This window comes from Zootoca vivipara, chromosome Z2, assembly GCF_965207765.1.
Source record: "Zootoca vivipara chromosome Z2, rZooViv2.hap1.1, whole genome shotgun sequence".
Lineage (NCBI taxonomy): Eukaryota > Metazoa > Chordata > Lepidosauria > Squamata > Lacertidae > Zootoca > Zootoca vivipara.
The window spans coordinates 42,337,386-42,365,240 of NC_142585.1; the positions used below are offsets into that span (position 1 = coordinate 42,337,386).

Below are 27,855 nucleotides of genomic sequence, written 5' to 3' on the forward strand. Positions count from 1 at the left end.
ACTTCAAAGAAGGATTGTTGTCAATATAGGACAATGAAAAAACACATGTTTTAGAGAAGCATTATCCCTATTGCATCTCCAACAGTTAGATATCTTAGACAGCCCTTTTTAAACAAACATAATGGGATCCAGTATATTCTACATATAATTTTTTTGTTGTATGAGCCTCAGTTTAAGGTCCAGAGACACCCTTGTTATAGCAGTTAAAACAGTTTCCCATTGTGTGATCGAAATTGAGATCTCTAATTCTTCATTCCAATCCTCCTGCAGTACCTGTCTATCAAATTGGTTTGCTAATAACAAAGATTTATCTATGCTGATGGCGGGTTTTTTGTTACGTAAGAATCAAACAGCTGCTTCAATATCATCTCTGGGGGCGACCTCAGACTTTTATTTTGAGAAATAAAGGAAACTGAATAAAAACACTACCGTAACAGAACTCATTTTAAAAAAATTGTCTATTTAAATATTTAATACACGATAACATCTAACATGTATTCCAGAAACAGAAAACAATGTGGGGAATTTATGTCAACAGAAGTTACATTAGTTTGTTTCCTCTCGTACATGAAGCAAACCTGAAAGACCTTAAAAACCATAGTTTCAAAGGGAAATTAAGAAAAAGGAGAGAAACCAAGTCATTCCCTCCCCCAAACTGAATGAACCAGTTGCATAGATGCTCTTTTTTCTGGGTTCTCCCATTAACTATGCAGTTAACACTCCTAACTACTATGCTTGTGGCTTTTGAATAATCTGAAGGCATTGCTCACATACCCACATGCTATCCTGAACTTAATAATGTCTAGAAACTTGTTCTCCCAATCCATCAAAGAAGTTTCCATAAATTCTGTCATTTTATGCTATAAAATAGGAACTCTCTCTCTCTCTCTTTTTGCATTGTCACAACTCTGTTCTTATGTTGTTGTTGTTTAGTTGTTTAGTTGTGTCCGACTCTTCATGACCCCATGGACCATAGCACGCCAGGCACTCCTGTCTTCCACTGCCTCCCGCAGTTTGGTCAAACTCATGTTCGTAGCTTCGAGAACACTGTCCAACCATCTCGTCCTCTGTCGTCCCCTTCTCCTTGTGCCCTCAATATTTCCCAACACCAGGGTCTTTTCCAGGGAGTCTTCTTTTCTCATGAGGTGGCCAAAGTATTGGATCCTCAGCTTCACAATCTGTCCTTCCAGTGAGCACTCAGGGCTGATTTCCTTCAGAATGGATAGGTTTGATCTTCTGTTCTTATACCAAGGGTTAATTTGCAAGAGGGTGTCATAGTGCAACAGAGTGAGATATATTATTGGGGCATATTTATTTACAAGGACATTGTTAAGGGGTGGTTTAGGGAGCCTTAAGTCTGAGGGTATTGTGCTAGGCCCCAGATCTTTTTATCCTCACCTCCAATACTTTGCTTACCAGACAGGTGGGCATGCTGTAATACTCAGTGCTGCTAAGACTCCAGTCACACCTTACTGACTGTTTTACATTTACGCACATTTCTTTTTGGGTCTTGTGCCCCAAGTCGTTTAAGTAACTAGAGATATATCCACACCACAGATCTGAGCTGATTCAAGGGATCACCCCCTCTCCACTGGGACAACCCCACAATTTTAGTCTGAGCAGAGGGGGTGCCACAGATTAGTAATCTTTCACAGTTAATTCTTCGGGGAAAATATTTGCCAAAATCACAGGATTCCATCAATTTTTTGGAAGCATCCTTTTATTACACTGCATTGTGGAAATTCTGGTCTGTGAGTGGGAGAATCCATGGTTTCAAATGAGCAGTTAGATTAAGAAAGCACCAAAGTAGGTTATGTCTGCTTCACCACCAAATCCCACCAGTGCAGGGTTGCTGACATTGACCATGAGTGTGTCATCTTCCCAAAGCTGGAAAATACCTCCGACATAAATGGTTTTCCTCCATTTTCCACTCTTGTCAATGGTACTCTCGCCTTTCATGATTGGTTGAGGTACAGGATAGCTTGGGCTCTTCAATGAAACCACCTGCATTACGTTTCTTACATCCACTCCTTTCTTCCCACAGTACTCTATGGTTTCACATGTACCATCAGGACATCGGAAAGTGACCTGAGTGTAGACATAGTAATATCCTTTTTTGGGGATCACCAAGAAACCATCGAAATACTTCATTGGACTGAGCTGTTCATTTATGCGAACTGTCCACTCTAAGATTGGAAGCACATTCTTGACGCAGGATGAATTTTGCTTGATAGCTGTGATAAGACAAAGCAAAACAATTTAGTTATATGATCTCACTGAAGGCTAAAAACATTCAAAGAGGCTGATGGCTTTTGTGACTTTCTAGCCTGTTATTCACATTCAGCCCCAAATCATCACCATCACCCCAGGAGTGGGGAAGAAATTGTGCCCCTCCAGATATTTCTGAACAACAGCTCCCATAATCTCTGACCGTTGGCTGTGGTCGCTGAGGCTGATGAGTAATGGAGGGTCACTGGTTCCCTGCCATGAACTCAGATGAACACCAGAGGTCCCACCTGAACCCAGGTGAGCCTACCTGAGTCTATGCATAAGAGAGAGATTCCGTTAAGGATGCATCCTAATGTGAACCTACCTACTCTGTGCTTCCTGAAACAATACACTGTCAAAAATGCAATGGTCACTCAAGATTTGCATTTCTCTAAATTTAGTGGTGCATGAAACTTGAACCAGTGGGTTCATCTCACTAGCAGACTGGTAACTGTGTCTCTCCATTCTGTGTTATATCCCCCCCCCCCCTCTCTCTCTCTCTCTCTCTCTCTCTCTCTCCCCCTCTTCCAAATCCTCTCCATATTTCCTAAGGTCTATTTCTGTTTAGCGTTGCCCACTGAAGACCTAGAAAATGGGTATTGTAGTTCCAGTGGGCCATTAGGATTTTGGCATGCCAATCTCTGCCTGCCCATAACCAGACCCCAGCTGCCTGCCTTCTTACTTACAACCAGTCAAGGGGGGGTAGCACAACCCCTCAGCTTCCTCTCAGGGCCAGCTCTAAGGCAAGGCTGGGTGGTGCAATGCGCCAGGGCGCCGGGCCCCCAGGGGGGCGCCGCGCTGTACCTGCCAGACAGCCACGCTGGGAAACGGGGCGGGGGGGCGCTGGAGGGATCTTTGCACCACGGCGCCAGATACGCTTAAGACAGCCCTGCTTCCTCTGCTGTAGTCTCATTGTTCTCCTTTGTAAAACTCAGCAGGGAGGAGGATAGGGACAAAACTAAAATTAGTTGGCTCCACACGTCACCGGCTCGACTTTTCCTGCCACTGGCTTTTACACCACGTAATGTTGGCCTCCCTGTCCTCTGCCCTACCAATCTCAATTAGCATCAGCCGCCACTTTAATACCGGTAGTTTCACCATCCCCCCATATTTAGCCACTGCAAGAAATGCAGTCTGTTCTTTTAAACACATGCACAGTACCTTATTACCAGACAACTGTGCTTTGCAAGCATGTATTTTAATACCACTGAACACTACCAGGGGCTGTTCCTGAGACCTTTCTATCTTGATGGGCTTCTGAAAGGGGAAGGAACACTCTCCAGAGACATAAAGCATTGGAGGAGAAACTACTGCAAAGTGAAAAATTACCTGAAAGGTGGATCTTTGGCTTGGTTTCCGAACCTCAGTGTAAGAGAGAGAGAGAGAGAGAGAATTACTTGATGCACTCTAAGACCACAATCTTATACCCCCTTACTTTCTTTCTGGGTAAACCATACATGGCCCCTCTAACCAGATGCTGAGTGAACCCAGCAATCCTGGAGCCAAATGTATATTACCATCCTACAATAAATGAGTAGTGAACTGTTTTAAACTCCGGGGCTACATTCCCTTGAGGACAACCATGGATGGGTGGCATCAGGGGCAAAAGTGGGCTGCATAATTGATGTGGTTGTTGAACTTTCTATAAATGTGCCAGTCAAATCTATTTCCAGTGTAAATCATTGATCTTCACAAAGGTGAAAACAGCGTAGAAATATGTTTTAGCACAGGTGATCACCAGCTAAGGGGAGCATAGAAACCTTAAATGTAGTGCATTTATTCTCATCTGTCAACAAATAATGGGATTTCTCACTATGGTTCAGAAAATAAGCGCTCTGGAGAATTTCTCTGAGAAATCTTTCCCTTGGATAAGTAGGCAGGGAGTCACACAGAATGTCAAGGACAATATTTTCTGCCTATCCCTGGCTGCAGAGGCACAAATGACATTTTAAAGGCAGCTTGGCTTATCACCCATCCAGAGGTGTAATGGTTAGAGTGTTGGACTAGGGCCTGGAGGAAACCAGGGTTTGAATCCTCACTTGGCCATGAAGCTCACTGGCCAGTCACTGATTACTCTCAGGGTAATCTACCTTGCATGGTTGTGATGTAATGAGCTCCATGGCTGAGTGGGGATTTGAGCCCTGGTCTCCCAGGCCCCAGACTAAATTCCAATCCTGGGGAAGCTAACAGAGTACCCTTCAGATAGTGTTGAACTACACCTGCCAACAACCTCAGCCAAGATGGCCAGTGGTCATGGATGATATCAGCTTCAGTCCAACAACACCTAGAGGACACTTGCTAGCTATTTCTGCTCTAACCACTACTCTCACACTGGCTCTCAATCAATACTGGTTTGTTGACCATCAGGCAGGCTGTCCTGTAAGATGTTGTTGGAGGCCTGATAGCCCCTATTTGGAGGTGATGGTCTGCATTTTGCACGGGTTGCACAGCACCATAGAGACCTCCTAAGGAGCAACTTGCTATAGCACATGTTGGAAGTGAACTGAGACCCCTGAACCTCTGCCGTCCAGGACTATGCTCCTTTTTTGGACAGGGAGGATGGCCCCCTAGATGCTGTTGGGCTTCAACCCCCCAACAACCCCAGCCCACAGAATCACGGAATTCTAGAGTTGGAAGGGACCCCAAGGGTCATCGAGTCCAAACCCCTGCAACAGAGTTCAACAACATTTTGAGGACCACATAAGTTTCCCATTCCTGCCATGGAGAATGCATCCCCCCTCTGAGCTGTGATATCACCTCAAGCACATTTTTCACTGCTGGCTTTCCCCACAATTAAGCATCATGGGTGAAGGGCTGTAGCTCAGTGGGAGAGCAGCTGTTTTGTGTGCACAATGTTCTAGGTTTTGATCTTTGGATTCTCTACGCAGGGCTAAGAGAGGAACCCCCCCCCCCGCCTGAAACACTGGAGAACTGCTGCCAGTCAGTGTAGGCAATAATGACCTCGATGGACCTGTGTTCTGACTCAGTTTGAGGTAACTTCCTATGCTCCTATTCTGCCAATGCCTGCTACTGTCTGGAGAAATTTGCTGCAAGGAGAATCTTATTCGGAACACAAAGCAAACACTAAAAATTTTCTTCTTCTTTTAAGCAAACTCACAATTTGTAGGAGAGGCCTCTTGTTTTTGGAATATAGGAAGTGTTTCAGGTGACACCTGTAAAGGAAAATGCACAAGTGATTAATTCAGCAGTGTAGCACCTCTACTTCACGAGAAAGCCTGTGGGCGCGCAATGTCTTGTAATTGATTGTATGTAAGCCACACTGTGAGTCTTTTTGGCCAAATATTAGGGTGTAGAGGCTCTAAATTAGGCATGTCCAACCAGTAGATTGCAATCTACTGATTGGTTGGTAGGCTGATCCTGGTAGGGTCCTGGTGGAACCCTTATCGATTGAGGAATTAAATAAAGTTTACCGAAAGTTAACAAATAAAAGCTGAAGAACTCTGGGCAATCCTACACCCAAAAAGCTCAACAACTCTGGTCAATCCACATACCCACACCCATGCCTACTCCTCCCCCCTCCAATGACAATGGGTAGATCACTGCCAGGTTTTTTTAATATATACTGGGAGTAGATCACAGTCTCTTGGGAGTTGGACATGCCTGCTCTAAATAAATAAGGTACAGGACAGGTAACAACACGGGTGCAAAGGAATCAGTACCGTGTTCCCCCCTTTTTAAGACACCGTCTTATAACTTTTCCCCCCTCAAAAAACCACAGGGTGGCTTATTTTCAGTGGGGTGTCTTATTTTTATTGCGTCAGTATGGTACGGTACAGCAATTTGCGGGCTGAGAAGGCGGTGGAGAACTCAGCTGAGAGGCACGTCCCCCCCCCCGGTGCCTGTCGCTGGTTCGCTGGCTCCCTGAGCACGCAGGAGTGGCTGAGGAGGCGACAGGAACGGGGCCGTCTTAAGCCTACCCAGCGCTGTGGGAGGCAACTGAGCAGGAGAGAGGGTGGCGCTGTAAGGAGGACTCAAGAACGTGGCCTCATACGGTACCAGATAATAACTCTGATCCATCTTGCTGAGGATTAACTGCACTGGGTGGTGGAGGCTCGCTAGGCTTTCATGCAGGACCTTCGCAGAGCTACTGGAGATGCTGGGATCCTTCTGCATGCAGGACAGATGTTCTGCCAGTGAGCCGCCACCCTTCACCAAAGGGACTGGCTGAGGTTGACTCACTGGAGCTGCTCTCCTGGTTCCAGTGTTTAAGGGCCAGAAGTATAAAGCAGCATCCTATGTTTCTGAGGAGAGGGAGGGAGGAAGAAAGGAAGCAAGGAAGCAAGGAAGGAAAGAAAGAGGGAGCGGGAGGGAGGGAGGGAGGGAGAGAGGAAGGAAAGAGGGGAGAGAAAGAAGAGTAGGAAATAAGGAAGGGAATAAAGAAGGAAAGAAAATCCTGCTGGGTGCTTTGTCAGTGCTTCAGCAGCAGCAGCCGGCTCCAGGCGCCAAGCTACGGCAGGAGGAGGAGGATTCAAAGTGCTACAGAGCACTGCTGCATCCCAGAGGCTTGGGACTCTCTGCACGGCGCTGCCGGGCGCTGACCCGGCAAGTCGCCGCCTCCTCCTCCTGCCGTGGCTCAGCACCCAGAACTGGCTGTTGCTGCTGCTGAAGCGCTGACAAAGTGTTCTGCCCCATTTGCACATAACAAGAAATGTATTTTGGTGCCGGTGAGCACGCGGGCGACATGTCTGGTTGGGGAGAAGAAGTGTGAGTAGGCGAGGCCGGGAGCCGAGGGCCCCAGTTCCGGCCAGCTGGCCCTGGAGGGTCCCCTATGTATGGTAGCACTTTGAAACCTCCTCCTGCTGTGGCTCGGGGCGCTCCATGCAGCGCTGCTCCGGCCGCCTTTCTACACCCCCCCCAGGCCCCAGCTGTTTGGCGGCTTTCTGCTGCTCTTTGTTTGCAGCTGGGGTATGGCTTGTTTTGGGGGTATGGCTTATATCCCACAAATGCGTAAAAATCCAGCTACGGCTTATAAAATGAATACATCTTAAGAAAGGGGAAACATGGTAGTAGACTCTTTTCCATTCCCTAACAGTCCCCCATTCGAAGAAAGATTTGCATTAAGGTTCTGAAAGAACTGGAAATTCTTTCTCTGCATTTTGGATCTCAATATCCAGTTGAAAGGGAAAACAAACAAACAAACAAAAACTATTCAAGAGATGAACTCAAGGTGGGAGTGCTGGGATATTTACCTCTAGAAAGAATTTTGCATGTTAGATTTGGAATGATGGTCCGGCACTTGACCCTTTTGTTTTCTCAAGTAACCCCTGGAGCCAAGGACATATAAGGTTTTTTCCTCAATGGTTTCAAGTTTTACATAAAGAAGTTTTAATTTAAGTTTCATGTGCAGAGCGTAACTTTGTCACCTCTTAGTTAAAATCTCGTTTCTCTCTCTCTCTCTCTCTCTCTTTTGTTTTTGACAACAGCCTCTGTGCATGTACAGAGTTCGTGGTTCAGAAATCTATTGTACCATTTAAAAGTGTTGCATCTGTTGGCTAAATTACCATTGGAATAAAGGAAGGGAAGGGAGAGTTTTTTTTTTTAAGGGTTTGATTTAAAATGAAAACAGAAAGCCAGAAATTTACATTTTCACCCAAACCAGCAATAAAAATTGGTCAAAGTAAATTTCTGTTAACTCAGTGCTAATGGACCGTGTTTCTTGCACCAAATAAACATATCTGCAGGCCAGGCAAAGAAATTAGGAACTATTGCCTACAGGAAATTGGGGTGTAGGTCTCTAAAAAATGTGGGCTATTATTTTGTATACTCCCCCTCTGGTCATTAGTGTTAAAATGACCCGCCCCTTTATGTATGGGTAAAATGGCCAGGGCCAGACTTCATAAAATTCAAGTATTTCATTAGTAATTTCATCCATGGGCAGACTAAATTCCCTGCCCCCCCCCTTACCGGTATGTATGGGTAAAATGGCCAGAGGCAGGCTTCATGATCTTCAACATTCTCACTCATCTCAGCCTCACCATTTCCAGACAAATTTTCTGGCCTTTATGTACAGCAGGGGTGTCAAACTCAAATTCATCGGGGGCCGCATCAGCAGTTTGGTCACCCTCAAAGGGCCGGTTGTGTCTGTAGGACTATGTGTCCACTCTTTATTATCATAAATTATTGTCACTGCATTCAATTATTACTGTTTTTTGTAATAATGTAAGTAATAACTAGCTCTGAAAGCAGAAACATAGTCAGAATAATGCCAAGTAGATATTCAAATGTACAATTATTGTACAATTTATTGAAAAATGATTTTTGGTAACTGCACTGGGTGGTGGAGGCTCGCTAGGGTTTCATGCAGGACCTTTGCAGAGCTACTAGTACCTGGAGATGCTGGGGTCCTTCTGCATGCAGGACAGATGTTCTGCCAGTGGGCCACCACCCTTCACCAAAGGGACTGGCTGAGGTTGACTCACTGAAGCTGCTCTCCTGCTTCCAGGGTTTAAGGGCCAGAAGTATAAAGCAGCATCCTATGTTTCTGAGGAGAGGGAGAGGGAGAGGGAGAGGGAGAGGGAGAGGGAGAGGGAGAGGGAGAGGGAGAGGGAGAGGGAGAGGGAGAGGGAGAGGGAGAGGGAGAGGGAGAGGGAAGGAAGGAAGGAAGGAAGGAAGGAAGGAAGGAAGGAAGGAAGGAAGGAAGGAAGGAAGGAAGGAAGGAAGAAAAGAGGGAGTGGGAGGGAGAGAGGAAGGAAGGAAAGAGGGGAGAGAAAGAAGAGTAGGAAATAAGGAAGAGAATAAAGAAGGAAAGAAAAAGAAAGAGGGAGAGAAGATGGAAAGGGAGAAAGAAGGAAGGAAGTAGAGGGAAAGAAAGAATAAGAATGAGGGAGAGGAAGAAAGTTGGGAAGGACGGAAGGAAGGAAGGAAGGAAGGAAGGAAGGAAGGAAGGAAGGAAGGAAGGAAGGAAGGAAGGAAGGAAGAAAAGAGGGAGCAGGAGGGAGAGAGGAAGGAAAGAGGTGAGAGAAAGAAGAGTAGGAAAGAAGGAATAAAGAAGGAAAGAAAAAGAAAGAGGGAGAGAAGACGGAGATAAAGAAGGAAAGAAGGAGAGGGAAAGAAAGAATAAGAACGAGAGAGAGGAAGAAAGAAAGGGAAGGGGGGGGTCGCCGCCTTGATTCAGCGCCAGAAAAGAGTGCGAAGGGACCCAGGGGCAAAAAGCATTTCCCCGGCCCCAGCTGTTTGTCGGCGCCTTGTTTGCGCGGCGCTTCAGCAGCAAGGTCCCACTGCTGGGTCCCGCTGGCTGGGGCGCTCGGCGGGCCACATGACGAGGTCTGGCGGGCCGGATTTGGCCCCCGGGCCTTGTGTTTGACACCCGTGATGTACAGGGATGGTCAAGGCTCATTCTGCTTGATTATGAATTTGTATGTGCTTAAACTGTTGGCTGGACTTTTGCAGTTAAAGAAATAGCTGACAACATGGTGAAAAACCCCCAGATACTCATTTCAATGCATGATATACCATCTCTACCTCTTTCTAAACACCACCTCTCAAACTCTTCACTCCAAACTTTGAAAACCAATCTTTCCACCCTTCACCACCAAAGAGCAAAGCTTGACTGAATTCAGGCCATTACACTACACCACCAGAATTTAAAACTCACTTTTCAGTGCTTAGAAACACATTCTCTCTCTCCTTCTACGTACCTAGCACCGTCACATCACATACAACATACAATTTTCCCATTTAACTCCCCTTTTCAGCGTGAGATTTGTAGGGTTGGAAGGGACGCTGAGTAATCTAGTCCATCCCTCTAAAATACAGGGTTCACAGCAATATTTGTACTACCAGAGAGACACACATTTAAGTACAATAAAAATTCCTTCAGTAGCACCTTGAAGACCAACTAAGTTTATATTTTGGTATGAGCTTTCGTGTGCATGCACACTTCTTCAGGTATCTGAAGAAGTTTATACCAAGTTTATACCAAAATATAAACTTAGTTGGTCTTTAAGGTGCTACTGAAGGAATTTTTATTTTGCTTCGACTCAGACCAACACGGCTACCTACCTGTAACATTTAAGTACAGACGCACAACTGGGAAAGAAACACAGGCTATGCCCTATCATGCAAGCACACATGTGTACTAAGGGGGAAAAGAAGGAAGGGGAAGATAAAAGTACCAGCTTTACATAGAAGCCTTTAACAAACCTTAAGATAAACAGTTTTAAGAGGGAATTTTACTTCCTTAAACTAAAAAGTCTGTGCACACACAGAAAGTGAGAAGGGGTGAACACCTTTCATACCAAATGGAGTTCCTAGCAAACACACTGCACCCCCCTCCTTTTCAGTCTCCTCATGAAAGGAAGCTTGTTGTTGTTGTTTAGTCGTTTAGTCGTGTCCGACTCTTCGTGACCCCATGGACCATAGCACGCCAGGCACTCCTGTCTTGCACTGCCTCCCGCAGTTTGGTCAAACTCATGTTCGTAGCTTCGAGAACACTGTCCAACCATCTCGTCCTCTGTCGTCCCCTTCTCCTAGTGCCCTCAATCTTTCCCAACATCAGGGTCTTTTCCAAGGATTCTTCTCTTCTCATGAGGTGGCCAAAATATTGGAGCCTCAGCTTCACGATCTGTCCTTCCAGGGAGCACTCAGGGCTGATTTCCTTAAGAATGGATAGGTTTGATCTTCTAGCAGTCCATGGGACTCTCAAGAGTCTCCTCCAGCACCATAATTCAAAAGCATCAATTCTTCGACGATCAGCCTTCTTTATGGTCCAGCTCTCACTTCCATACATCACTACTGGGAAAACCATAGCTTTAACTATACGGACCTTTGTCGGCAAAGTGATGTCTCTGCTTTTTAAGATGCTGTCTAGGTTTGTCATTGCTTTTCTCCCAAGAAGCAGGCGTCTTTTAATTTCGTGACTGCTGTCACCATCTGCAGTGATCAAGGAGCCCAAGAAAGTAAAATCTCTCACTGCCTCCATTTCTTCCCCTTCTATTTGCCAGGAGGTGATGGGACCAGTGGCCATGATCTTGGTTTTTTTGATGTTGAGCTTCAGACCATATTTTGCGCTCTCCTCTTTCACCCTCATTAAAAGGTTCTTTAATTCCTAAGAAAGGAAGCTTACTTGTGTTAATTGGGAGTAAATCTACCTGTTAAGGCACAGAAGTAAGGGGGCGGGGGCTGAGAGAGACAGAAACAAAGGGGGGCATTTTTCAAGAAAAGAGCCCAGGAAATCCTGGCTGATCTTAGAGAAACTGGTATTAAGAGCCCTACAATAGGCCTTCTGCCCAATTGAATCAAAGTTTAAACCTGACTCAGATAGACAATTGCTGGCTATGGAGGCTTCTACCTTCAATACCATTTTTTCCTAGAAGGAACACCATTATTTCATAGTCATATAGTCCTAATACTTCCAAGGATTCCTCCGAACAACTAAAACAACAGACACTTTTCTCTCAAAAGGAGACCTACCCAAGGCTGAATGAAATCCAGACACTTTGCAGTAGAAACATTAGGCTAACTTCACAGCACATTCCAAGCAGAGTGGAACAAGGCTGTAGACTGGCTCCCTCACAAACTCAAAAGTTGCAACAAAGCATCATTTGCCAGCAGACTTAAAAATCACCCTCCGCATTTAAGCTATAGAGGGAAGGGGGGGGGTCCTCCTTTCAGAACACAAGTGCATACACAGGATTTCCCCCCTTTTCTTTCTACCACTTGGAGGAAGACTCCTTTGGAGCCTCTCTCAAATAACAAACATTTGCACACCTCATTCTCACGTTTGTCATATTTAAGATTGATCAGGTTCAACATGGTTTCGTTAAACCAAAAATTTGAAGCAAGTTTGCAGTTTTAAACTATGCACACTTAAGAAAGGCAGTCCTTGGATGTTGTGGCCAATTTCAAACACAGACCCCATAAACATTTCTAAACCTTGAGTACATCTCTTATTCACTTATAGGGAAACTAAGATCTCTAATGTGTGGGCTCTCAGGCTGGATAATTATTATTATTTCTACTGCCTTCTGAGCACCATTAAGTTTACGGTTTCATGTTCTGGCCTTAGGTTATAATTTAACAACACAAATTTGATATGCTCATCTCTTTCTAGGGGTTTGCACCCTGACTTTGTCGAAGGATCCCTGAGGTGGCCACTGTGCCCTGGGTTCCAGGTGGTGGGCATAAGCCACACACCAGCCCTCACAAAGGTCCATCAACTTTTGATTTAGATAGGTTTTCACATACTGCCAACCCCTTTCAGTTGGATAACACAAACTGGAGGGGGTATCGGAGTCCTCCCCAGGGCAAAAAGGCTTCAGGGTACCCAGATTGTCAGGAGGAGTCCAACTATTGTGCTTCGAAGATTAGGCTCCCATTTTCTACCTGGGAGAATGCTCAACCACAAGCCACATGAGGGTATATGAAAGTACGCTAATGGAGTGAGGAAAGGAGACAAAGAGGGAGGGAAAAAAAAGAATTTCCAAAAATTACAAATTGAGGGTTTTCACGCTCCTCTCTCGGCCCGGTTCTAGGCAGACTCCGATGGAATGGACTAGAGAAGGCTACTGAGGAATTTAGGGTGTCCCTCCCAGGCCATTCTGGACAGACTCTGAAGGAACGGACTGGAGAAGGCAAAAGGGGAATTTACAACTGGGCAACTACTGCCCACAACCTAACCACAGGTAGCTAACCTGGAAACCACGGGTTCTCTATACCCGGAAACCACAGATCCTCATTTACTCATCACTGCTTGCAGAACTAACCCTATTGCGGGGCCCCTTCTGTCCTCAGAGTACCTCTTGCCCAACACCAAATCTACGGTCGGAATTCCTTACTGGACGCTTGCGCAATCGCAATGCCAGGTCAGGACCCAGGAACTTAAGTCGGAAATGAACAAACGACCTTGCGTTCTCACATTTGTGGGTCATCCCCAACAAGGGTCGCCAGAAAGGAGGTGCAGCTTCATTTGGTTAGATAAGGAAAGCTAAAGATACAGAAGGTGATAAGGTCTTCTGATCCTCCTGGGCTGGCTCCGATGGGTAGGATCAGGGAGAGAGCAGGGAAAAGGGGAAGAGAGCGGCAGAAAGCATACCTCCTTGACCTTCTGTGGGTTGGCTCTGATGCATTAGGTCAAGGAGGAAGAAACAAGTAAAGAGAATAAAGAATTTCAGCTGTCATGGAAGCGCTACCCCTTAGAACCCACCCCCCTCCCAGTGTACTAATTTCAAACCATACTCACGTCCTGGACTGTCCCTCGTGGATCCCGGGGTCCTTAGTTGGCCGGCTTGACCTTGCCTTTGCTCTCCTTGGCTGAGCCTTTTGGTGACAGTTGATTACCACTCGCAAAGGGAAGGCAGGGAGAAAAAAAGGATCCCTGGGCTAAGGCTGCCCAGTGGCGCCTGATCCCCTCTATTCCCTTCCCCCACCTCTATAGGAGAACCAAGCGTCCCTTCGTGCGGTCGCCAAACTGTTAACGGAAAATCTGAGGGCTCCCTTAGACAAAAATGAAGACTCCAGCCAAGAATATCAGAGCTAAACAGCAACCAGTAGGCTTGGTCTTTATTAAAGAAAAATACTGTCGTGACAGGGCCCCACCTGCAACAAGGTGAAGCAAGATGGAGATCCCGAACAAAATAGAACCTCCACTTTTATCAGTTTTCCCATCACCAAGAAACACCCCTAAAATACATCATTCCTACATCACAGCTACGTAATCAATACCTCACAAAAAGGGAGGGTTCAAGGTAGAAATCTGAGCACCTTTGGCACCTCTCCTAGTCCTCCTCTCACCCCTCCCAGGTGTGAATTCCTAAACACAAAGAGAAATTGTTACAGGTAGGTAGCCGTGTTGGTCTGAGTCGAAGCAAAATAAAAAAATTCCTTCAGTAGCACCTTAAAGACCAACTAAGTTTATATTTTGGTATGAGCTTTCGTGTGCATGCACACTTTTGTGTGCATGCACACGAAAGCTCATACCAAAATATAAACTTAGTTGGTCTTTAAGGTGCTACTGAAGGAATTTTTTTATTTTACAAAGAGAAATTAACAGTTTCCTAAGAGTTGATCACTGTCTTTTGTTCAGAGGAGTCTTCCATTGTGAATGAGATGGCTAGCAGTCTGGCACCATTGATGGGGAAATGTCTAGTCTTCTGACTACTTGTAGTAAGGCTTAGAGGATTATAGCTCCCAAGTCCCCCCTTTCGATAGTCATGTGGAAATGTGTGTGTGTGATTCAGTGGGGTGCGTGGGAGGGGAATTTCTACAACACAGACGCTTCAGGTTACAGACTCCGCTAACCCAAAAATAGTACACCGGGTTCAGAACTTTACTTCAGGATGAGAACCGAAATCGCGCGGTGGCAGTGGGAGTGATACCTCAGGTTAAGAACAGTTTCAGGTTAAGAACGGACCTCCGGAACGAATTAAGTTCTTAACCCGAGGTACCATTGTACTATTTTCAGTGCCTGCTGAAAGGCTAGAGAAATCACACCACGCAAAAATAAAACCCCACACATTCCTTTAAAACTGTCCAGTTAATATTTGTACTGGCCAATCCCTGCCCCCCCCCACAACAATACAGGCATTACTAATTAACTTGTCATTTGCTTCCCACAGCTGTGCTTACCGAACAGATGGAATGCAGGAGAGTCCCATTTGGCACGAGGACAGGACATCTGTTGCATGTGGTTAACTTTTAACCTCTAGACATCGCTTTACAGCTGGAAACTGAGCACAGAAACCAGATCTCACACCAGATCAGATTAAGTGCCGTAGTTCAAATACAAAGCAAAGAGCTTTTAAGCAATCTTAAAAGCTGCGGGGTGGGGAAGCAAAGCCCTCTCAGCACATCAGCTCTAGAAGACTAAGGATGCTTCCACAAGTTCTCACTGGACCCGGATGGCCCCACAAGACCTCATGAGAGCATCCCAGAGCCCATGTGCTGAGCAGACCTCCCCAAGCAAGGCAGAGAGCTTTCATTTTCTTTTCACGTTTGGAAACCTCAAGCAGACACAACACAAGAATAGTTTTTAAGCACTTCAAGCTCATTTAACATGTGCATTTTCAGCTGGCCGGTTTGCCTGCAACCACTTAAGGTTGAAATCACACAAGTTAAAATGTGTGTAGGATGCAATCATACTGTCCTCACCATTGTTATCCACTGGACAATCTGGATTAGTAACATGTAGATGGTGCCTGAGTATCTCTCATAATATAACAGCTACCTGAAAAGGGGACTGTAGATTCAAAGCTACCGTCTGCTCCAGGTATTGCATATAGAACTTGGCTGTACAAGAAGCAGCAGGAACTTTTGTATTTAAGATATCCTGCTGCTGATTCTCTTTTAGGAGAATCTGTATTTTATTATCTATTTCTCATTGTTGTAATGGTATTTATATAACTGCCTTGAGTTTTATATTGTATAGTTGTTACGTGCTGGCATTTGTGTTCTGCTTTATAAACCACGCTGTGGTCTTTTGATGAAGGACGGTATATAAATTTAATAAATAATTTCCATGTCAGCCTCCAGATGTTGGTGGACTCCAATGGCCATGCTGGCTAGGACTTATGAAAACTGGAGTCCAAGGATATCAGGGGGGGGCACAGTTTCACTGATCATTATTTACAAAACCAGTCAGTGCTCTGCATGGGCCAACGCTGTACCACAAAGGGGACTTACCCCCTGCCAGCACTGGAGTGGGTGGGGGAGAAGGCAGGGGAGGGGTTGTCTGAGCTATTGACACCATGTGAAGTTTTGGGTTTGAAAATCATGGCTTTGAACAGACCACTTGATTGATTTCCCCTTGTCTTTCCACCTGCATTTCTGACTAAGGATGGATGAATCTATCAAAGTTGGTTTTACTCAGTTTTTGTATGCCCAGTCCCAAATTCTGTTCTTCACGTTTCCACTTCAGTGCAGCCTGAATTCTTTTTTAAAGTCTTCATGAACAATTTCAATAATAATGATGGACTTTATCTGGGAAGAGTCAACATTAAAATGATTTACAAATTCAGAAAAAGCACCTTTTTGGTATGAAACAAGATCCAAATTAGAAAGTTAATGAATCTTAGTATTTGCTCATACATACATACATACATACATACATGTATTAGCTGACCCACTATTCCCAAATTGTAAGGACACAAACATTCTGAATACCTGAAATGTTTCCTATGGGACAGCAATCCCTTCTCCACCAAGGAAGATCAGTAGAAAAGACCATATTTAGGATCAGGGTAGATCTCCTGAACCTATGAGTACTTTATGTAGAAAGTACACCAGCGGAGATAATGCAGTATGTCACTTAAAGGTTAAGTCTTCTAGCATTAAAGTCCACTAGTCAAGAGGGGTGTGTGTGGAGATATTGCTTAGCAACAAGGCAGAGTGGCATGAGTTAGCACAGGCATCCCCAAACCTCGGCCCTCCAGATGTTTTGGACTACAATTCCCATCTTCCCCGACCACTGCTCCTGTTAGCTAGGGATCATGGGAGTTGTAGGCCAAAACATCTGGAGGGCCGAAGTTTGGGAATGCCTGAGTTAGCATGTGCTCTGGTTGGTTTCTCAGGAAGTTTTCTCCTCTGTGTTTTTAGTTGTATGCCCCCCTGTTATGTACACAGCCTGAACTGAAAGACAAAACCTGTCTGTTCCTTCCTCCTCAAATTATGCACTGTTTGTTGTTCCATCTGCTCAGTAAACTGCTACCAGAACTTTTTTGCTCTAGGCTCCACTTGCATTATTTACACAATTTCTCTAACACTTAAATAAAGAACGCAACCACCCACATCCGCTGATGAAGTTTATCCATGACATAAAGTTTAGTTCCCTGGTTTATGCTCAGCTGGGCCAACAAGCTTCCACCCTTGGCAGAGGCCCAGATTTCAGAGCTCCATGCATTGCACCAATATACTTGCATTTCCTTGAATGAAAGCATTGTAGAAAGTTAATAAGCAATCTCATTTGCTGCGTGACCTCTGCTCATGCTAATTGCCAGCGGATGTTTATGCAATAAAACTCCTACACGAGTTGCATATTGATAAATGACAGAAACATGCTGAGTGCTGGTATTTATTAGCAATAAGATAACCAAGCAAATCCCAGGTTATTCCTACTCAGAGTAGACCGATTGTAATGGGCATGGCTAACTTAGGTTTGTTCATTCTGATCTACTCTAAGCAGAACTTAGTTGGGCAACACTTAACCCAAATCATTCCTGGACCCACCATATCCAGCAGCATTTGCTGCTGCATTGGTCTTCAACTACTCATCCAGTACCCACTATCAGGTTGTGGCCTGATCTACAATTTTTGGGTGGTTTTTTTTTTATTAAAAGAAGAAGAAGAAGTAGGGCCCCAAATGCATGTCCTAAGCCTGGAAGAAATTCTGTGTAATTCAACTAACTTTTACTCAAAGTAGATCCATTTTAATTAATGAAGATGTCTGAGTTAGGGTCATTAATTTTAATGGGTCTACTCTGAATAAACATTAGAATCATAGAATCATAGTTGGAAGGGACCACAAGGGCCATCCAGTCCAACCCCCTGCCAAGCAGGAAACACCACCAAAGCATTCCTGACAGATGGCTGTCAAGCCTCCGTTTAAAGACCTCCAAAGAAGGAGACTCCACCACACTCCTTGGCAGCAAGTTCCACTGTCGAACAGCTCTTACTGTCAGGAGGTTCTTCCTAATGTTCAGGTGGAATTAGTTGAATACCACCCACAGTCATCTGTCTTGGTTGGTTCCTGATGCTGGATATCGTCTTGTCTGATCATTTAACCCATCATGGGATGGTTGTGAGACTATTTTAATGTTGCGCGGTCTCCATTTGTAAGTTTTGAAATTAAAGCAGTGCACTTCATAGGCCACAACAATATACACCTCTATGTGGAAGGCTTCCTTGTTGATATGTGACTCATGCTTCCAAAACGTCCCTTCACACAATCGATTTTATTATTATGGTGCCTGCAAGTGTACTAAAGCTTCTGTTTATTTTATTCAAACTTCAATAATGTGTTTAGGGTTTCCACCTTTGTTCTGGCAAAATACAGGACAAAGCAGGGCAGGGCAGTTCAGGGTGATTTCCCCCTCCCCTCTCATCTGGTTCTCAAGTGACTTCAAAGTAATCTCTTGCAGCCTAACAGGATGGCATCCCTGGAATTTGTCACACAAAAACAAGTGTGCACACACACACATAAACATGAATTTTAAAATCTGTCTGTGCTTGGCTACCCAGAGCGTAAATACATGACCTTTCACACACCCTTTCAAATACATGCATTTGGAGAGGATCCCTAACTTGGCAGGTGTGTGTGTGTGCGCGCGTGCATGTGTGTGAGAGAGACTTGAAATACAGGTCAATACTGCATCAATACAGGATGCAGCATTTTACATTGAAATATGGGACAATCCTGTATTATACAGGACATGTGGCAACCCTAATATGTGCTACACACAGCCCCTGTTCATTGTTTCTTTATTGTTTGCATATTGTTGTTTTTGAAAACTTCAATAAGCACATCTTAAAATATGGTTAAGTCATAGCTGTCTACTTTCGGATTTGAAAATAAGGGATCAGCAGCAGCCTCACCTGTCCCGGGGACAGTCTACAGTATATCTAACAATCCAGGATAGCAGCAGGAAACGGCGCTAGAATAAGGGAATTTCCAGCAAAAAAGGAAGGCTGACAGCTGTGGCTTGGAATAAGGGAGTTTCCCCACAAATAAAGGGAGGGTTGACAGCTCTGGGTTAAGTTAGATGAATTAATTTCAATGGGTCTCCACTGAGTACAAATTACTTGAATACCAACCATGGTAATGTGTCATGTTTGATTCTTGATGTGGCTGTTTATATGCCAGTGTGACACTTTTCTCCGCCTTTTGTATATACACTGCTATCCAGTGCTTTTTATCTGGGGACGCTCAAGGGTACGCAGTACCAGCACCTTTCTTTTCCCAGAAGAAAAGCACTGGTTAAAAGTGTGGCACTTACTGTAACAACTTTTTCTGGAAGAAAAGCACTGCTGCTACCCATTTTCACTTTTTGTTGGGGGCAGGGAATAAACAGGTGGAGTTGCAAACCTGAGCGGTAGGGGCAGGTGGGAGAGATACAGAGGGTGCACACAACTGTGCAGATATGTGCTAAGACTGCAGCACTCCTAAAATGTTCCTCTGTCTATGCAAGTAATTTCCCAGATTTTTGGGTGGGGTGGGGGTGGGTTGGGGGGGTAATAATAAAACCCCACACATACAAATCATTTGGAAAAGCAAGCCAGTTAAACCACAGTATTTGCACACTTTGCACACAATGTTAAACCATTAAAAAAGCTTAGTTAATAAACCCCAATTTATTCATTACTAAATAATTAATAAACGTATTTATTAGTTATTACTAATTAACTATTTGGTATTAAACCATTACCTGCCAGCCCAGCCCTTTAACTATGGTTTGTTAGCAAAAAGGAACCACGGTTTGTTGTTGGCCTACTGAATTTTGCTGTGGTTCAGTGATAGGTGCAAACTCACACAGTTCCTTAACTATGGCTTAAGTCTGGCTTGTTTGTTTACCCCACCCACATCACCTACCAGGCTATGAAGATGCTAGTCAATGGGGTGATGGTGGTTAGAAGTCATCTCTTGCTCAGTGACTTTCACTGACTGGGCTAGGCAGCCTGAAGTTTACACATGTTGGAAAGTCCCAAGTCCAGATTGCAAGGGGAAAGGTTTTTTGTGGGGGGGCAGCATATTGGAAGCACCAGCACACTGGAGGCTCTCCTGGACATTCTCTGAAACCTATGCACACAATGTAGTCACATCCTTCATCCCCTTCCCTCGTGCAATAGTTTCCAGGAGCATGGAATCCTGCCTGAAAATAAAATGTCTCATCACCCTGGCACTGGATTCCCCTCATTCATGGGATGAGGTAAAGGAGTCTGGGTCAGAAAGGGAAATTACAGAGAGGGCCAGCCCCAGAAGCACATCCACGAGAGGATCTCGTGGTGCTAGCGCCACTCAAGCCAAAGGGTGTCATGTTGCCATACTCTGACCCTGAGGACTCTCGTATCACAGAAGCCCTCATGCAGCCAGCCAGCCTCCCCTGCTAATTTGTAGTGGAAAAAACTGTTGGAGAAGGCTGAGCCCCTTTAAACTGAAGAAGCCCCTTTCAGTTAAGTTAGACAGAACCACTTGCTGCCATATAAGGCTCAAGACGAATCCACACTTCTGCTAGTCCCCTGCCTAGAAAGCACAGTTTCCCACTTGACCCATGCTTTTTAGGAACAGGTCCAAGGGGTTTTCTCTCTGCCCCACTCCTTTCCCAGGTTTGTTCCAATTGAGGGCTAAAGAGTAGTTTTCCCACCAGGGGAGGGGGGAGTGAGCAGTGGGAGAAGTGTAGAGAAGCCCAGAGTCTAAAGTCACATCTGCCCCAAACAACAAACTCTTATTCCACTTTATCAGTCATGGCTTCCTGCAAAAAAAACCATGGAAACTCTTGTTTGCTATGGGTACCGACCTCACAGATCTACAGTTCCCACCAGTCTCAACAAACCATCGTTCCCAGGATTCTCCAGGTATGTTAAAGTGGGATAAGAGTGCCTTAAATGGAAGGTGTGGGTATTGACCTTCAATGCTGACTGGTGCTTCAGCAACAGCAGAATCCTGTGTGAGGCTTTGCCCCAAGAGGAGGACAGAGCAAGAAAAAGTCCCTGCTCTCTGACATTTTTTGCAGAATGTTTGAAACAATATTAGACCATATACTCTCTAATGGGTTATCTTAATGCAGCTCCCCTATCTGGGGAAGGATGATATAGTATCTAAATGGGAAAGTAATGGAGTCACATTACAGTATAACATTAAGGGGGTGGGGGCTGGTGCGCAAGGGAATAATGTAGAGCAGTTGAAAGAAGGGGTTAAAGAAACCCTAGGCTGCTAGAATCTTTTGAGTGCTCTTGAGGAGAATGGGCAAAGAACTCTGAGAAAATTTCCACACCTTTGCAGCCAGGCCCAGGCAATAGGAAGGGGCAGGGCGAGATCTGCTGAGGCAATGGTAGCAGTACTGCTCGACAAATTCCAATGGGATGTTGCATAGTTAAAAGGAAACACATGGGGAGTTAAGTGGGGCATGTGCTCTCACAAAACAAGCCATCTTTGCTTGATCTTCTTTGTGGTGATTTGCAGTTTGCAAATCCTCTGACTTGCCTTGGACTGCACCCTGAGTGTTTTTGCCTGGCTGGAATGTCTAATTGGACTCCCATGATGCCTCTTGCTTGCCTGGATGGGGGATAGAGAGGAATAGTAGAAATTAGCCAACTGTACAAAGGTAAAATTTACATGTGTTGCTTTGTCAGCTTTTGCCTCTAATACTGCCCATGTCCGGCATGTGGCCCCTAAAAGATAAGATAAATACTTTATTGTCATTGTACATAGTACAACGAAATTGAATGCCAACCCATAAAAAACAAAACAAAAACACAATTACAGCCACACACACACATACACACAGACAACTCCCCAAGATTATATTAGCCTGCCGAGAAGGAAGTGCAGCCCCCAGGCTGAAACAAATGTTCCCCACTCCTGGGTAAGGGTGATGCATGAACCAGGCCACTCTGGAAATGCAAAAGCATGGAGAGACCAGGAAAAAAAGGTGCAGGGGATTATGGAAATTAAATATGTGTGTTTCAGGTAAGCTCCTGGCTCTCATTTCTGGATCTCTGTGCATGTTAGGATTCTCTCTAAATTACAGGATCCCTCTCAAGGTATGGAAGTTCAATGGGCTCTTTAACTCATTGTGTTCTATCTCCAATCTATCACCCTTTTCATATCTCACTCCACTACTGACTCTGGCCCTCTCCTCCAGCCATCCAGCATGTGGAATCTTTGCCTCTCACCTACTGTCTCTTCTGGGGCCTTGTCCCACTCACCTTTTCCAACCTTTTGTCTGCTCCACACAGCTCCTGCCTCACAGCTGACCAAACTGTCAAAAATGGCAAAAAAGACAATCACGGAAATGTATAATCAGCGCAAAAACAAAACTATGCCGTGATGAATCCCTGAAACGAGATATTGATAAGGTGAATAATACTAAAACTCAACTAATGATTACTCAAAGAAACATAATAAATAAAGTAAACCTTGACGAGGTGCCGGCTAAGTGAATCGTTTCACTGGAAAATCTCTATCTGTTTCCTCAGAAGGGAAATGTTAAGGGGCTGAGGTTTCCTTATAATCAAAACTAAACAGGAGCTGTAAGCTCTGAAAAGAATTGAAAATTAGATAGCAGTCAGGGATAAACTTCCCCAAAATAAGACGATAGTTGTTTAAACTAAAGGTTAGCTAACCTATGGGACAATTCAACTAATGAATATCATTGCTCTTAGAAAAGATTAAGTAAAGGGCTGTAAAAGCTCTCCTAGTTGTGATGGTGTGATGCCAGTCTGAACAGTGAAACGAGTCACTTAGCCGGCACTTCATCAAGGTTTACTTTACTTAGATGTTATTTTGAGATATTCATGTCTTTTCTATATCCTAGTTTCTTTTGGGAAATTTAAATCTATTATGTTTCTTTGAGTAATCATTAGTTGAGTTTTAGTATTATTCACCTTATCAATATCTCGTTTCAGGGATTTATCATGGCATAGTTTTGTTTTTGCACTGACCATACTGTCAAAGCCAGGCCCATCTTAAGCACCTCTGGCACCCTGGCGCCATGCTGCAACGGATCCCTCCGGCGCCCCCCCACCCCGTTTTCCAGCGCGGCGGGCGGGCGGGCGGGCAGGCGCAGCGCGGCTGCCGAGGGCGCTGCTGTGCAACGGGCGGGCGGGCGGGCTCAGTGCGCAGTGCTACTGCCGAGGGCGCTGCTGCGCGGAAGAGCGGCCGGTGGGCAGGCCGGCGCCATGGCGCCCTGCGCCACCCAGCCTAGCCATAGGGCCGGCCCTGGTCAAAGCAAGCCTTCTTGCGGAAGCCGGGTTTTGAACATCCTATTCTCGGCTGCTATATTATCCAAGCAATTGAATGTTTATGGACATTCCATAGCTTCACCACTAGCATCACCCAATCATCATCTGGAACCTCACTGCTATAAGCACTACAAAAAGTCTGTGTCACAAAGCTTAGTGACATAAAAAGAATTCTGCTGAATGATGCCAAAGTCCAGCAGACTATTCTCACAAGTGGCCAACCTCCCTCTGTGAAGCCTGCAAGTGCAATTGCAGCTCTCCTCACGATTCCCAGGAACTATATTCAGAGGCTGACCTTCTCCAACAGTGGTGATAAAACGTACCAGATCAGGTTGCAAGTTTTTCTGATTTTCTGGTTCAGAGACCTCTATGTTCATAAGTATTTCAATGCCTCAGGTATTCCATGGGAGATGAGGACACAACACACACACACACACACACACCTTGAGTCCAGGGCCCTCTAGAAAGAGTCCACTTCAAAAAGTGTTCCTGCCCTGATGTAATGATTCCACTGGGGACAGAATTCCACTCCCCTAGTCAGGTCCAGTGGTACCTTGTTGTGTCCTCTGTCCTCCAACACTCAGCTGAGTGAGTCTGGTAAGAATTACTCAGCCTGAACTGGAGGACTCAGTCTTTTAGTTTGGCAGGTTTCTTCTTGAGCCATCTCAGTTAAGTCACCTTGCAGGGCTGTTGTGAATAACAAAAATGGCATCTTTGATCTGCAACAGGAGTGGGGAATTTCAGACCTTGAGCCAAAGGTGGCCCTCAAAGCTCTGGCTAGCCCTCAGGACTCCTCGCCAAAGCAGCATGCCTACCCAGACACACCCCCTCTCCCCAAGAGAGTGTCTTTAACTGGCTTGACTGTATCCTTGAACTCCGATGATGCCTTTTACTTGGATAAAGAGAGGGGTGTGAAAGTGTGTGTACAAACTAGTCTGCTATTTAAAGGTAAAACGGACATTCGTTGCTTCGCCTGCATTGCCTTTGGCCTCCCACCCCCTCACATGTATACACCCCAGAATACTGACAAAAAGTGAATGCAACCCTTGGGCTGATAAAGCCCACCCTCCCATCTATAGTAGTCAGCACATGCACACATTTGAAATTTGCAGTAACAACAGCGATCTGGTCCCTAATGCTGGAGATGAGCAAATCACTGGAGCGCATTGCAATCTAAACTTCATTCTACAAGCATGCCCCTAAAAACACACAAACAAACAAACAGCCATCGCCATGACAAGAAGCAGAGGAGAAACGAATGAACGAACGAAGGGAAGAGTTACTTTCCAACTACACTTCCAGATTCCACAATTGTGAAAGGAGAAACAAACTTCCACCTCCTCTGGTCCACAGCATTTATTTGGGACGCGCGGGTTTGTGGAGCTCCACCCCCTCCACAGGTTTCCTAGCCAAAGATCCCTCCGCTTGGGTTTCCCCTTTATTTATTTATTTGTTTACTTATAATCATTCCAATACCTCTTAACCTCTTACTTTAATCATTCCAATACCTCTTAACAGTAAACGACAAGGGCAAGGCAGCCTATAGACGGCTCAAAATACGTGTAAAAACAAGTTAAAATGCTCAGCATGAAATTTACATGTTGATCGTTCCGTGAGAAAGTACCTGCTTTGCGTGTCCCAAAGTCCCAGGTCCCGGGCATCTCCAAGTACGACTGGGGGAAGGGGGCGAGGATCCTGCCTTGACATATTGGAGGGTGCGCTGCTGGCAGGTCTGAGCTAGAGCTGGCCTGACTCCGCAGCGTTCTCTGATAAATCCCGCCCACAGAGAGACAATCTTTGATTTGGGGAAGCGCGGGAGCTCAGCTTAAGAGCATCTGCTTTGCATGCAGAATGTCCCACGTTCAAATAAATACCTGCCATCCCGTGGTAGGACTCCCCGTTCGAAACCCCGGGGAGCCGCAGCCGGTCAGTGCAGACACTACAGAGTAAAACGCAGCTCCTTGTATTATTCCTTACCTCGTCTTGCTTGCACCTGAGGCTGCTGCCCAGCAGGTAAATCACGGGCATAGCCAAGAGCACAAGAAGCAGGAGGCAAAAAAGCGCCAGGCACCGGAGCCTCCGCAAGTCGCCCGCCAGCCGCTCCCACCTGTACTCGTAATGCTCTCCCGTCCATTCCTGCATTCGCGCCCCGTCCATAGTCAAGTCTTCCCCAGTCTCTGAATATCACGGAGCCAATGCGGGGTGGGGGGTGGGGATAGCAAATGTCTTCTAGGCCCTGATTGGGGACCCATTATATAGGCCTAGCCGGTATATTCCTGGGTGGAGAGAGGAGGAGAGAAGGGGAGAGCGCGAGAGCCATCCCACTCCGCGACGCGACAAGAAGAGGGCACGTGGAGTGGGGGGGGAGAGACACACCCTTCCATCTCAGCCAGGATGCCACACCTACGCCGGAATCGGCTCGCTTTCCCTAACGCCTGGGCTGCGGAGGATGGCATTTAGGAATGAGGAAGGAGGAGAAAGTCCACGCCCCGAGGGGAAGGGAGAAACGCGAGTGGGGCAGCAGCAGCAGGAACTTCTGCTGAGACCAGAGTGGCTATTGAAACTAGCAGGAGTCTCAGTTTCCAGGTGCCTTTCTCTCTCTGTGTCTCGTTTCCTATCTTATCTGAAGCTCATACCCCCTTTTCAGATTCTTAATAACTGTTCTCACCTTTAAGAATGTAAGAAAAGTCCTGCTGTATCGGACCAAGAACCTATTTAGTGCAGCATCCTGATTTCTCAGTGGCCAACAGATACTCATGGGAAGCCTGCATGCAGGACCTGAGCACAACAGCAGATCTCCCTATTTGTGATTGCCAGTGACTGGTATTCAGACTGAGGCATACTGCCTTCAACAGTGGAGGAAGAACACAGCCATTGTAGCTAGGAGTAGCATCCATTGCTACCTTTATCATTTCTGAAAGGTGCTGGTGGTCCTCACATTTAGTGGGAGCAAATTCCATATCATACCTGTGTGCTGTGTGAAAACATACTGTATTTTTCTGGGTATAAGATGGTATTCCCCCCCCCAAATTTTTGTAGTTAAAGTTGGGGGTCATTTTATAGGTGGTGAATGCACAGGGGTTTAAAAACAAACAAACACTTCTTACCTTCCTGCAGCTCCATCAACCATTATAGGCTTACCACCAGGGTATTTTTTTCCTCCATTTTTAAAGCAACTGTCCCGGGCAGAGTGCACGTTTGGCAGGGAGATATTGGGGGTTGCAGTTTGCCCGTTCGGCTAAAAGATGCTCACCAGCTTAATGGCCGCTCACCCCCAAAAAAGGCTCAACAACTTTTTGCTGACGCTGCAAAAACACCTGGAATTTCACTTCTAGAGATCAGCTTTGCCTACATACCAGCAGTTCAAGTGGCAGTGGAATTTTCAGTTCCCACTCACGGATAAACAGCACAGAGGCACTTACAGAATTCTGCGCATGCACCTGCTCATGCACCTGTGTGCACAGTCACATTAAAATTGAATGTGTATCCTTATCTAGAAAAGGACAACACAAAGAATCCATTTAGAATCCATCTATTCTTTCTGCGCCCCAAAACTTGAAATGGTCAAATGTGCTTGCATGCATGTCTTTCCTTCAATGTACTTTCTCTATGCATAGTATTATGAATTTGACATCCCAGTTACCTACAGTACAGAACATTCAGTAAAGATTTATTCTATTTCCCTGTGAACCTGGAACAAATCTTGTGGCAGCATTGACAAGCAAAAAAATCGGAAGGGTAAATTCCACTCAAGTGAGTGTGTGTGATGGCATATGCATCGACAAGCAAAAAATTCACTTTGAATTGTGCTTGGAAACGTACAGGGAGCCAATGTAAGTCTTTCAAGACCGGTGTTATGTGGTCTCGACGGCCACTCCCAGTCACCAGTCTGGCTGCCGCATTCTGGATTAGTTGTAGTTTCCGGGTCACCTTCAAAGGTAGCCCCACGTAGAGTGCATTGCAGTAGTCCAAGCGGCAGATAACCAGAGCATGCACCACTCTGGCGAGACAGTCTGCAGGCAGGTAGGGTCTCAGTTTGTGTACCAAATGGAGCTGGTAGACAGCTGCCCTGGACACAGAATTAACCTGTGCCTCCATGGACAGCTGTGAGTCCAAAATGACTCCCAGGCTGCGCACCTGGTCCTTCAGGGGCACAGTTGACCCATTCAGGACCAGGGAGTCCTGCCCACCCCTTGTCCCCCCAAAAGAGTACTTTTGTATTGTCAGGATTCAACCTCAATCCATCCTCCAACCGCCTCCAGACACTCACACAGGACCTTCATTGCCTTTCCTGGTTCCGATCTGAAAGAGAGGTAGAGCTGGGTATCATCCGCATACTGATGAACACCCAGCCCAAACCCCCTGATGATCTCTCCCAGCAGCATCATGTAGATGTTAAAAAGCATGGGGGGAAGATGGAACCCTGAGGCACCCCACAAGTGAGAGCCCAGTGGTCTGAACACTTATCCCCTAACACCAGTTTTTGGACATGGCCCAGGAGGAAGGAGCAGAACCAATGTATGACAGTGCCCCCAGCTCCCAGCTCCTATAGACAGACTGAATGCCAGGGAACTGTGTGTGGAAAAGAGGCTGTATACATGAGTGATCCAGCCAGGGACATAGGAAGGGGGTGGGAGACATGCATGAAATCCCCCCTGGGCGGATCGCCGTACTGAT

General features: G+C 45.7%; 1 protein-coding gene across 2 annotated transcripts; it reads right to left on the reverse strand.

The window, feature by feature from the left end:
- Positions 1-357: 357 nt before the first annotated feature.
- TNFSF15 (TNF superfamily member 15) lies at positions 358-25,596 on the reverse strand. Of its 2 annotated transcripts, XM_035113281.3 has the most exons (4): positions 25,156-25,595; positions 5,387-5,441; positions 3,598-3,630; positions 358-2,234 (listed from the first exon to the last, which is right to left on the reverse strand). In XM_035113281.3, the coding sequence occupies exons 1-4, from the start codon at positions 25,333-25,335 to the stop codon at positions 1,786-1,788; spliced, it is 717 nt and encodes a 238-aa protein (XP_034969172.1). In that variant the 5' UTR covers positions 25,336-25,595; the 3' UTR covers positions 358-1,785. The 2 variants fall into 2 exon arrangements, with proteins under 2 accessions (XP_034969172.1, XP_088521144.1); XM_088665018.1 differs by lacking the exon at positions 3,598-3,630 and having other exon boundaries at positions 25,156-25,596.
- Between the last annotated feature and the right edge of the window lie 2,259 nt (positions 25,597-27,855).

What these genes read in the sequence shown, in the direction of transcription:
- TNFSF15 (XM_035113281.3), bottom strand. Translation starts at nt 25,335, where the DNA reads ATGGACGGGGCGCGAATGCAGGAATGGACGGGAGAGCATTACGAGTAC. An exon ending in AGAGGCCTCTCCTACAAATT is followed by an intron (nt 3,631 to 5,386) that starts GTGAGTTTGCTT and finishes TCTTACACTGAG; the next exon opens with GTTCGGAAACCAAGCCAAAG. An exon ending in GCCAAAGATCCACCTTTCAG is followed by an intron (nt 2,235 to 3,597) that starts GTAATTTTTCAC and finishes GTCTTATCACAG; the next exon opens with CTATCAAGCAAAATTCATCC.